The 12,350-nt window shown below is 37.6% G+C and overlaps 1 protein-coding gene across 1 annotated transcript in view; it reads left to right on the top strand.

Annotated features, from left to right (window-relative positions):
* Positions 1-6,257: 6,257 nt before the first annotated feature.
* Positions 6,258-12,350, top strand: part of LOC131251225 (protein STRICTOSIDINE SYNTHASE-LIKE 10-like) — a 50,662-nt gene continuing 44,569 nt past the window's right edge. The window contains exons 1-2 of the mRNA XM_058251829.1: positions 6,258-6,722; positions 8,166-8,441. Of these exons, the coding sequence (XP_058107812.1) occupies positions 6,436-6,722; positions 8,166-8,441 (563 nt within the window). The 5' untranslated portion in view covers positions 6,258-6,435. The remainder of the gene's footprint in view (positions 6,723-8,165; positions 8,442-12,350) is intronic.

Genomic DNA, 12,350 nt, shown 5'->3' with positions numbered 1-12,350 from the left:
AAAGTTTTCCTTGTATATATATAAAAAATAAAAAATAAAAAAATTTGCCAGGCAGTCTGGTCTGGGTTTTTTTTTTTTTTTGGCTGTTGAATTTTCGTTACTTTTGTGGGTCCCATCATAAGGTTTGTGTTATATCCAAACCGTCCATCTATTTGGCAAGCTCATATTAAGGCTTGAGACAAAAAATAAGACAGATCTAACTATCAAGTGGACCACACTGTAAAAGGCAGTGGGGAATTGAATGTATACCATTGAAACCCTTTTAGGGGTTACAGAAGTTTTGGATCATTATAAAATTTGTTTTGCTTCTTCATCCAGGTCTTTTTGACCTTATGAATAAATTGGATGGAAAATAAATGTTATGGTGGGCCCTACAAAATTTTTAACGGTGAAAATCAATTTTCCTGCTGCTCGTTGTGGTGTGGTCCAGTTGATCTTTGGGTATGTTTTTTTTTTTTTGATAATGCCCCGAAATGATCTCGAAATATGGATGAACGTTGTGGATATAATAAATACATAACTATGGGGCCCATGTAACTTTGATATCTTTTGAACCGTTCGTACACCTCGGAGTTCGAGGAGCGTAAGCGCTCGTCTTTGAGCACCAGGCGATCCGGCTCAGGAAGGAAAGCAGGGGCATTTTCGACCTGAGAAATGGGGCCGTACAGCTGGGGATTATTCCTGGAAGGTAAAAAGCAAGTGGGCTTAAAAAGGTTGTGGGCCATATACTGTTTGTACAGTTGGAAATTTCTCTCAGCCACCCAATGTTTGTTCTCCTTCTGGATTGTTGTACTGTTCTCTTAATTTCAATTTCCAACCCAGATTTTTGGGACATCCATTCAAGGTGGGCCTAACAGATCATGTGGTGTGGATCACCAATTCATGGGTCTCATCAGCACTGACTGGAGTGACAGTGGTGCATGTCCATGCACGTCCTTACGCATCAGGAGCTTATGATTTGATATCTTCCGCATGATGTGGATGCAACAAAACTCAAATGAACACAAACCGATAATTGTGGATGCAGTTAGCATATAACATCCGCGTGATGTGTTTGTTTCAACTGCAATACATTATTACTACATGACATAAACGTGTGATCCCAGGGAAGCGGATTGGGTGGTGTACCACACACCACCGACCTGGCTGGTGTGATGACGTCACTAAGTTTTGTGGGTCCCATTTGAGGTATGAGTTATATTTAAATCGACCGTCCACTTGGCAAGCCCATCTTAAGGCGTGAGCCGAAAATAAGACATATCCAAATACCAAGTGGACCACACTGCAAAAGGTTAAGGAGGATTGAACATCTACCGTTGAAACCTTTTCGGGGGGTTTATAGGAATTTTGGATCAATATGATTTTTTTTTTTACTCTTCATCCAGGTCTGCGTGACCTTATGAACAGATTGGATAGATAACAAACGTTACGGTGGACCCTAGGAATGTTTTAACGGTGAGGATCTTTGTCCCACTGTTATTTGTGGTGTGGTGCACTTTAGCTTTTGATATTACTCATTTTTAGAAGAAAGATTTAAAATGATCTCTCCAAATAGATGAACGGTGTGGATATAATAAATACATCCTTTTGGGGGCCATGTAACTTTGATCTCCTTTGAACCGTTCGTACAACTCAGGGCGTCGGTGCTCATCTTCGCACTACACGTATCCACACCAGTTAGCTTTTTGTACTTGTGTCCTGGAACGAGCTGGTGAAACTGATGGATGAAATGGATATTTGGTGGGCCCACATGCCTACAGGAACCTCTCCATAGGTGTGGGGCACCAGCCCTCAGCGTCCCAAGTTTTTCGTCCGTACAAATCTGACCCATGTTTCAATTAGGGCTGAAAGTCGGTTGGGTTGGGTTGGGTTGGGTTGGGTTGGTGCTCAACCGGTAGCCTAACCTAAGGTTCTTATACCTCAATCCTAAACCAACTCAACCCAACCTCAGGTTGGGAATTCTCAACCCAAGCCTAACCCAAGCAGGTCCGGTCAGGTTGATCAGTGGATACATGCTAATATTTTAATGATTACATTAGTTTATCATATTTCAATACACGTCCTATTTTTATATTTATGAATTCATTAATTTTATATGTATTTCTAAACAAACAAGCTAAAATATAGGACAACTACTTATTTAAAAGTCGTGTTGTGTAGCACACAATCTATTTGGGAGAGAGAAATCGAGCATATCTTGTTAGCTTGAGTCATCGAAATGATGTGGACCAATGAGACCTGACAACATTGGAATTTTATGTCTTTAACACATATGATCCACACTCAATTATAATTTATCAATAACTTATATATTGATCCGGTTTGGGTTGGGTTCGGCAACCCAAGACCTCAACTCCATCCCGACCCAAGTTTTATCGGGTTGGTGTTTGTATAGCCCAAGCCCAACCCAATGTTAGGTCGGTCACAAGTCCGTCAGGTTCAACCCGCCCAACTTTTAGCCTTAGTTTCAATGGGGGAGCTGATGAGGAGAGACCATGACTCACACGAGATGGTGCCCCTATTACTGTGGGGCCCACCTTGATGTATGTATTCTTTATCCACCCCATCCATCCATTTTTACATATCATCTTATGGAAGTATCCATAAAATGAAGCAAATCCGATAATTAGGTGGACCATACCATAGGAAACAGTGCTAATTCAATGCCTCCTATTAAAAATTTCTCAGGGTGCACTTTAATGTTACCGTAGTGTGTATTTGCCGTCTAATCTGCTGATAAAGTCACGTAAGCCTGGATGAAGTGAAAAAACAAATATGGGCTTGATTCAAAACTTTGATTGCCCATTAATGATAAAACACGTTTTCTTATGGTATGGTCCACTTAATAACTGCATCTGCTTCCTTTATGGGATGTGGACACTGGTGGAAGGTTAGGCTGCCTCACTAGGTGTACCTATCAGAAATGATGGTTACATGAATCAATATATATATATATATATATATATATATATATATATATATATATATATATATATATATTATATATATATATATATAGTAGAGAAAGATATATATATATATATATATATATAATATAATAAAGGTAATTGCATCTTTATTATATATATATTATATAATGTAATATGTGGAATACACACACACGCGGATGCTCAGCTGCGCACGAGTTCGCATGAAAGACCCTCTCTCTCTCTCTATATATATATACAACTTGGACGTTCAACTAACAGCCTAATTTCAAAGCTATTTAATGCTATGAAATGTTGCTATTAGGGTCCAAAAATCATACCTGTCCATAGTTAAGTTAGACTATAAGACCGGACACTGCATAAAAAGCACACCCTTCAGACTGTTTCCCATGGTGTGGCCCACTTCAATCACTTACGGACCTATGTTTTGGGCCTCCGTCATGGATGTTTGTTTGGAATTTAATAGTTAGAGTGGATTTTACATGTTCATCATGGTGGGCCCTATAGAAATCAACGGTGGATGTCTCTCTTCTAACAGTTTCCACTGGTATTGCCCACTTAACTAACGGATCAACCTAATGTTTTTCCACTAGGCCCATAATAGGGTTCCACATCCAATGGTCCGATCGGATCTCACGTGCGCATTAAAGTGGATCTCGTGCAAAATAAAGGGCGGCTTCATTCTCACTGTGCCCAAATTACAATAAGTTTGCAATGACTTTGAATATATATATATATATATATATATATATAGATATATATATATATATATATATATATATATATATATATATATATATATATATATATATATATAGGTTAGCTTGTTAGCACACACCCATGTGTGTACACACACTTCATGTTAGCGACCCCCACTAGGGATTGATACCAAGACCTCAAGTGTTGAAGCGAGGTATGTCCACTCAGTCTGCCAGTTGAGCTATGGATATGGGTGCAGGGACTTTGATTACTAGCCTGTTTCGTGCTCAAAAAAATGTCTTGGGATGGTGTTAACATGGCTAAGTGTTGTGAGCCATGATGTATGTGTTATATCTACACTGCCTATCCACTTGTCCATATCATTTTTAGGGCACAAACTTAAAAAACAGGACAAATCCAAAGCTCAAATGGACCTCACCACATAAAGCAATGGGGATTAAATGCATATCATTGAAAATGCTGATATTTGCGTTTTTCTGTCGTTCTTGTTTGTGTGACCTTATGAACAGGTTGAATGGAAAATACAGATCATGATGGACACTAGGAAAGTTTCAACGGTGGGCGTCACTGTCTCCAATGCTTTATACGGTGCGGTCCACTTGATCTTTAATTCATCTGAAAAAATGGATGAACAGTGTAAATATAGCATATAGATCATGGTGGAATCGACAAAACTTTGTGTCGTCAACACGGCCCAAATAACTTGTGAGAACTAGTGTGCATGTGAACATTCCTCTCTCTCTCTCTCTCTCTCTCTCTCTCTCTCTCTCTCTCTCTCTCTCTCTCTCTCTATATATATATATATATATATATATATATATATATATAGTGTATCCTTAATTGAAATGAGCACAATAGCATGTGAATGCCCATATTCGAAGTCTATTCAGATCGAATGAAACCCATAATTAAGATCTTATACTTGAACATCGTAGAAGGGTTGGGTAAAATTTGTTAATGAATTTTAGGTTCTCAATTGATATGAGCAATATCATATAAAGTCTTAAATCTGAAGTTTATCCAGATCTAGTTATACCTCTATACCTGAACCATACAGTAGGGTTGAGAAGAGAATGTAATAATTATATTGATACTGTCCGTAGTATCTCATGCAACCTACTCATGTATATATATTGATTAGAATCGTCACAAGACAAAATGAAGATTTTATAATTCATGGTTGGTTGGAATCTATAGAATCGCCTGGAGATTAAGAAAACCATAGAATTCCTAACTTGAGAGACTATTGGATAAATCTGCGTCGTGGATTTTAGACAAAGGCCTCAGTTATAGAAAAGGAAAACCCTTTTACCACCCATGAGAAACATGATCTCTACTTTGCCATAACTTCAAAAAACTATTAAGATTTATATGTCTAAACTATAAAAAATAAACTAAAAACAAAATAGAAAGGTAGAAAGTTATTTTTCCAATAAAAGTATAGAAAAGAAAGGAACACAAATTTTTTTATTGCTCTTTTAAATCACATTTTTTAATATAGAAGATTCTTAAGAGAGATGACTGTAAAACATTCTTTACGTGGTGTCAGAGCAGAGCCTGCTACCTTAGGTGTTCAAAGCAAAGAGATTAGAATGTACAAACTAAAAAAGAATAGATTGATAATGCGACATTGATTTTAGAGTTGAAATAAGATAGGAGAATATTAGCCTTGATTTTAGAGTTAAAATAGAGTAGAAGAAAATTGACCTTGATTTTGAAGTTGAAATAGAACAGAAGAAGATTAAAGTATTAGAAAAGACCTTAGGATCTCTCTCTCTCTCTCTCTGGGTGGCTCTTTTTACTGAAGGTGAAAATGCCTTTTTACAGGCATTTGGAGGGTGGATTAAAAAATCTGCTACAACATATAACTTTTTTTTAACTCGCTTAATCAAGTCTATTTATAAGCCATCCATTGAAGCATCAGGATCTTCCCATTTTTCACATAAGAGCATCCCAACACTTCTCAATTTGGTTCTAGTACTTCTATTGAATACCAACAGTTGCTTTATTTCATCATGACATCCATTTACATTCCACTATTGGGAAGGTCCAAATCATCCTATTCGGAAAAATTCCTGAGCGCCCATTCTTTAGTGGGTCCTATAAGGTGGGGCACACATGTATACAGCCGTCCATGTGACGAGGACCTAATAACACGTGAAGGGAACCCTCCTCATCAGATCACGATAAAGAGTTCAGTCCGTGATCTCTACAGTTCTTCGAAGATAAGATTCATTTCTACACCGACCCAAATAACAAATTACACGTGTACTGGTCCTCATAACCTTCGTTTAAGATTGGTCCGGCCAAAAGTTTGTGCAGTACCATCCAGCCTTTCAACTAGTACAAGTAGGGCCCACAGTCCAGTCATCCAAACCATTAATACCATGGCTCTTACATTGGATTGCCCATACAACAAAAATTACCCATATTTAAAAAGTCACAACCCTTGAATAGGTGACCCAACAAATAGACGGCTCATAATAAAAACACAAACAAATAGATCACTAATAAATGATATATAGCAACAGTTCACATTAAAAAATACTACTGAAAAAGAAAGAAGGGCCATCGATGGTGTGACCCATCGTACCAATGGTTTGGATACAGAAAGTGGGGCCCACTTTTACAATCCATCTGGCCCAGTCATTGTATAATAATACATCTTTTATGCTATTGTTCCTAACAATAATATAAGTAGGAGAAACGCAAATCCAAACCATTTCCATTCTTTCCGAACAAGCAAGCAAGCAACCAAGCCAAAGCCATGAAGTTGAAGGTTCTCTTCGTTACAGTTGCGATTGTATTCATCTCTATCTTCCTAGCCCTCCGTCCTTTCCAAACTCTTTTCAATACTCCCTTTCTAGCAACTGGAGCCTCCAACAAGTTCAGGGGCTCGGAATTAATCAGTGTCGTTGGTGCAGTCGGCCCTGAAAGCCTTGCTTTCGATCCAAACGGAGGAGGGCCCTACACCGGCGTATCCGACGGTCGGATTCTCAAGTGGCACGGGAAAGATATTGGATGGATTGAATTTGCAGTCACTTCTCCCCATTAGTAAGTCTTTTATTATTATTATTATTATTATTATTATTATTTAGTACTAATAAGGAATTTAGTTATTTATACAGAGGAGGAAGCGGATTGCGTCCGGACCCGCCCGTCACTAGTAAGGAACGGGCAGATCTGTATGGGGCCCACCGTAATGTATCTGTTTATTCACACCATCCATCCCTTCTCTTAGATTATTTTAAAGTATGGTCTCAAAAATAAATTGATACAACGCTTCGTGTGGTCCACTTTAGCGTTGGATTGGCTCATTTTTCGGCTCATACCTTTAACTGATAGGAGAGAAGGGATGGATGACATGGAAAATTGATGTGGTCCACTTGAGAGTTGGAACTGCATCTTCTTTTGGCTCATACCTTAAAATGATATGATAGAAGGGATGAAAGGATGTATGGCGTGGATAAACAGATACATCAAAGTAGGCCTCCCACACAATTCTGCTCATTCCTTGGTGGGGACCGCCGGTGCCGGATGCAATCCGCTTCTACACAGAAGGCCGTTAAAACAAAAGAACGGTCGCTAAATGCATTTATTTCTCTATACACGTCTCGCTTTCCATTCAACGCATAAAACACGAGGCAGCTTCACGGCGCCCGGCGGTACCTATCTAAGAACGGAGTGGGGCTCTAAGGGACCATTATACACAACGATGTATGGGTTTTATCCACACCGTCCATCCACTTTACCGTATCATATCATCTCAGGATACAAAAAAAAAAAAAAAAAAAAAAGAAGATCCGAGGCTTAAGTGGACCACAGCATAAAAAGTAACAGTGATAATAACATCTACCGTTGAAACCTTGATACGCTAGCCCTGATGAATAATTGCTGTCCAACTTACTCATAATGTTACATAGACTAGGATGAAGGGAAAATATAAATATCAGCTTGATCCAAAACTTCCGTGGCTTTTAAAATGTTTTAGATGGTAGGTATTTAATCCTCATTTTGTAGTCTTCTTAAGCTCTGGATCTATCTACACCCAGATCCATAGCTCAACTGGCAAATTGAGTGGAGATACCTCGTTTCAAGTCTTGGTATCGATCCCTGGTGGGGGTGGTTAACATGGTTGTGCATTAACAAGCTAACCCACCCCCAACCCCCCCCCCCCCCCAAAACTAAAAAAAAAAAAACTCTGGATCTAGCTCATTTTTATTTTTTATGAAAAAAATAAACCGAGATAAAACCCATTTATCCTTAGGTATCAATCATTCAATGATTAAATTGCCTAATAGTTATTATTTTTAGGCTGTGGGCCCCTCATTCAGACGGCCTAGATCAAAGCAAATTGACAACTTGAAGTCAACCTCATATTTCTACACGAGTTCTTTTCCTATCCCTTATGCCAAATGGCACGTGTAGCTTTGCTCGTGAACATTAACGCCAGCCGTTCATCTTAGACCTGACCTGCCTTTTGTCTTTTTCGGCTAGCTTGACGAGAAGGAACGATTGTGAGGGTTCACATGACCCGGGATTGGAGCACGTGTGTGGACGCCCCTTAGGACTGCGGTTCGATGAGAAGACTGGCAATCTCTACATAGCCGACGCTTACTATGGGCTACTCATGGTGGGCCCCAGTGGTGGATCAGCCGTACAACTGGCAAGTCATGTCAATGGCAACCCTTTCCGTTTCACCAATGATTTGGACGTAGATCACGAGAGTGGAGCTGTTTATTTTACTGACAGCAGTGCACGCTTTCAACGGAGGTACGAGTTATTTCCCAAATCTATTAAAGCCAAGGCAATCATTATTCGTATATGGTGTGACAGGTGTACGAGATCCAAACCTTTCATATATACGGCCCTACTCTCTTTTGGGCCCACCCCGATAAGCACATTAATCGGGTGATCCTGGCCGCTGATTGCTTCACTCTTTAAAATGACAAGTAGGCATTTTTTTAAAAAAGTCAGCCAACGGTCATTTTTTAATGGGAGAAATCCGCGTTAGACGGTTAGGATCATCAGATCGATGGAAGCAGATTTGCCGGTGTACCTCACACCATCTATTTAGCTGTTAGATTGACGTGAGCAAGTTCCTTGGGTCTAATCACGAGGTATGTGTTATCTCTAAACAGTCCATCCATTTGGCAATACCGTCTTACAGCTTGAGACGGAAAATAAGATAGATGTAACTATCCAGCAGACTACACTGAAAAAAAACAGCGGGAATTGAACGTCTACCATTGAAATCCCTTTTAAGGTGACAGAAATTTTGGATATATATAAAATTTATTTGTTTTTACTCTTCATTCGGGTCTTTGTGACCTAATGAACAGATCGGATGGAAAATAAACGTTATTTGGGCCTTACGAATTATTTAACGGTAAAAATCATTATCTCCGCTGCTATTTGTGGTGTGGTCCAGATGACCTTTGGATGTGATTATTTTTTGGATATACCTTAAAATGATCTCTAAAAATAGATGTACGTTATGGATATAATAAATACATCACTGTGGGGCTATGTAACTTTGATCTCCTTTGAACCGTTCGGACAACTGGGAGCTCGAGGAACGTCAGTGCTCGTCTTCGCACGGCACGTACCTACAGCAGCTATATAGCTGATGCGTGGTACACCAGCCAATCCGCTTCCCATATTGATGCGATTTTGATGGATGGCCCATCCGGTATAAAGTGCAGAAGATGAATGGATAGGAGATCTCGCACGTGTGTCATGCCTATTGGCGGAGAATGACCCAAAAATCACCTAGATTAGAAAACCCATATACTAATATTAAAGTATAGTTTCTTGACATGTATGTTTTCATACATTTGTGGTCATTGAGTGATCCAAGCCGTTGATCCAGTAAGATAATTGACGGGAGGTTCCCTGGAAGTCGTTGAAACTGAAAGATTTTAACCCCTCCACTAATGCCCACAAAATATGGCTACAGAGACCGGCCATAGAAAACAGTTCAATCAATGATTGTTAGTGTGTACATGCATTTGTGATTCTCCATACATCGTAAGATTATTACTATATTTACCCCTTTGCCACACTGGTATCTATTCTTTGCTGAACAAAGAATATCCTTATCCAGTCCATTATAGAGCTGGACACGCTCGGTTAACTTGCTTGACTCGGCTTGTATAAGCTAAACTTGACTCTTTTGAAAGCTGGGTTGGGGCTGAGTCTAGCTATTTAATAGAACTGTAATTTTTTTTTTTTTTAAGTTTAGTTCGACTTGACTCGGCTCGAAAGTCGGGCCAAACTCAACTCGGTTTGACTCGACTCGAAGCTCAGCCCGAACTCAACTCGTCCCGCTTGACTCGACTTGGCTCGATTTATATACCTTATTATTATTAGAAAAAAAAATACCTATAAAATTAAAAGGGAGTGTTTATTATTATTATTATTATTATTACCCTAGCCGACCTGAGCACCCCATCCTGTCCTAGCACCCTCTCTCTCTCTCTCTCTCTCTCTCTCTCTCTCTCTCTCTAAATTTGGGTGCTCGACTATCGTCTATGGTAGTCCGGCTCAGTCAAGGTATGAACACTATTAGGGCCTGTTTGGGAGCTTAGATTTGGAATGCATTAGAATCCAAATCACAATTACATTGGAATCAAGGTGATCCCAAATCCACATTTGTGTTTGGTTGAAATGCATTAGAATCCAAATCTTTCGTTTAGAAGCTTGTACTTGGAGAGCATTCGAATTCTTCGATATATTCACGTGTCTTAAATTTAATTAACTAAATCCGCTTTCATATCCCAAATCAGCATGTATGTGTGTGCGTGATATTTAATTTGATAAAATGATTGTAATAAGCCTGATGTTTTTTAGTCGTCCATTTAGATGTCTAACGTTTGGACGATTTAGATCATTTTTTGATGTGATTTTAGTTAGAACTTTTCTTGTTAATTAGATTTTTAAATTGTTAGTTAGATTGTTTATTATTAAATTTCCATCAATTGTTGAAATAGCTAGATTAATTAATTAATTTATTTATTGTTCTAGTATAGGATGATTAGTTGCCTGTTTTTGGATTTGTATGTTGTTAAGCATAGAAAAGTGTGTTTTTGGAGGTATAGAAATTCTCAAATTGTTTTATTTTTTTATAGTTCAAGCTTGGATAGATTGGAATGCTTTCATTTATTCCAATTTAAATTGCATACGTTTGTTTTGATTTATCTCTCCATTTCTCTCTGGATATATTTCTTACATTTATTTTTATTATCAAATATCTATACTTTGTATGGATACTTGTTGTGGAAATCAAATGAAAGATCAATATTTCTAGAACGATGAGGGGAGATGTTGTCGGAATTTTAGTGTAGCATTTAAATTAGAAATGAAAGCATTACAATCTATCCCAAATGGGTGTCTAATTTAGACAATTAGGCAAGTCAAAGAAATTTAACATGACATTTAAATTAAAAAATGAAAGCATTACAATTTATGAAGTGTTGATAATTTCTTTCCATGAGATTCAAATTATAACTCCTCAGATCCGCTTTGTTGTAAGTTGACACCAATTTATTTTGATAAATGTCTAAAAAGTAGTTTCTTATTTTTATATTTATATATGACTAGTGAGGAAGTTCCAACTACCCATGGTGCCATGTGTCAGTCACATCTCTTCTTATTGTGGAGTGAGAAGCGTGTTCAACTTCGGTCAAAAGAAATAAAAGATTACTAGTGTAGGATGACTTTAAGGTAGTCGTGATCAATGGTGTGGTGAAGATTATATGTGTTCATTATAAATTATTATACATTAAGAATCTTAGGAGGCAACTACTCATTTAAACAGAAACAAGTTGTTCAAAGATACTTAAAATCACAATTCTAGACCAACAGTTGCTTTCGTTTATCAAAATTGAAGGGGACGACTCTTTATGTATACTTTCTACTCATAAATTTGACAAAGATAAGCTGAAAGACTGGTATGCAAAATTAGTGGTCATTGAAGAAAAATACTTTAGAATGATAGAGAACAAAGGTCACATGGAATACAATAAATTACTTAACTCTTAAGTTAAGAAGGCCTCCCGCGTCACTGTTAAGAGAGAGTACATGAAGATGTATGCAAACAAGAAAATAAAATGAAAATAGTTTTGACATCAGTCTCTAGAATAAATTTAATTTCTGATTTGTAAACGGTGTCCAATCAAAGAAAGTGATACATTTCATTAACCACACACTACATTGATGAATTTTAGAAACTCTATAAGAAAATTTTAAACTTTCGTCACCTTCCTTTTCCTTATAGTAGTTTAGTTATTTCAAATTACTTCTACAATTGTTTACTAAAGTGGGGCATTGAAAAGAAAATCTCTTTAATAACTTTAAATAATGCCTCTGAAAATAACAGTGTAAGTTCATTCTTATGTAGTCAATTCAAGGAAATTTAAAATTTATTTTTTGAGGGAAAAATATTCTAGGTTAGGTGTTATTCTCACATACTAAACTTGATGGTAGAAAAATGGATGAAAATAATTAACCCCACTATAGAGAACATGAGAGAGAGTGTAAAATACATAAAGGGGTGGCCACCTTCAACATTGAGTACATGAATAATATAATCCAACATTTGAATGTGAACTCCTAAAAAAATGTTGAAGTTAGATATATTCACACATTGAAATTCGACTTTTAAAATATTGGATTCAGTTG

The sequence above is a fragment of the Magnolia sinica genome, chromosome 7 (assembly GCF_029962835.1).
Source record: "Magnolia sinica isolate HGM2019 chromosome 7, MsV1, whole genome shotgun sequence".
Classification (NCBI taxonomy): domain Eukaryota; kingdom Viridiplantae; phylum Streptophyta; class Magnoliopsida; order Magnoliales; family Magnoliaceae; genus Magnolia; species Magnolia sinica.
This window is presented reverse-complemented; position numbering and strand designations above follow the sequence as displayed.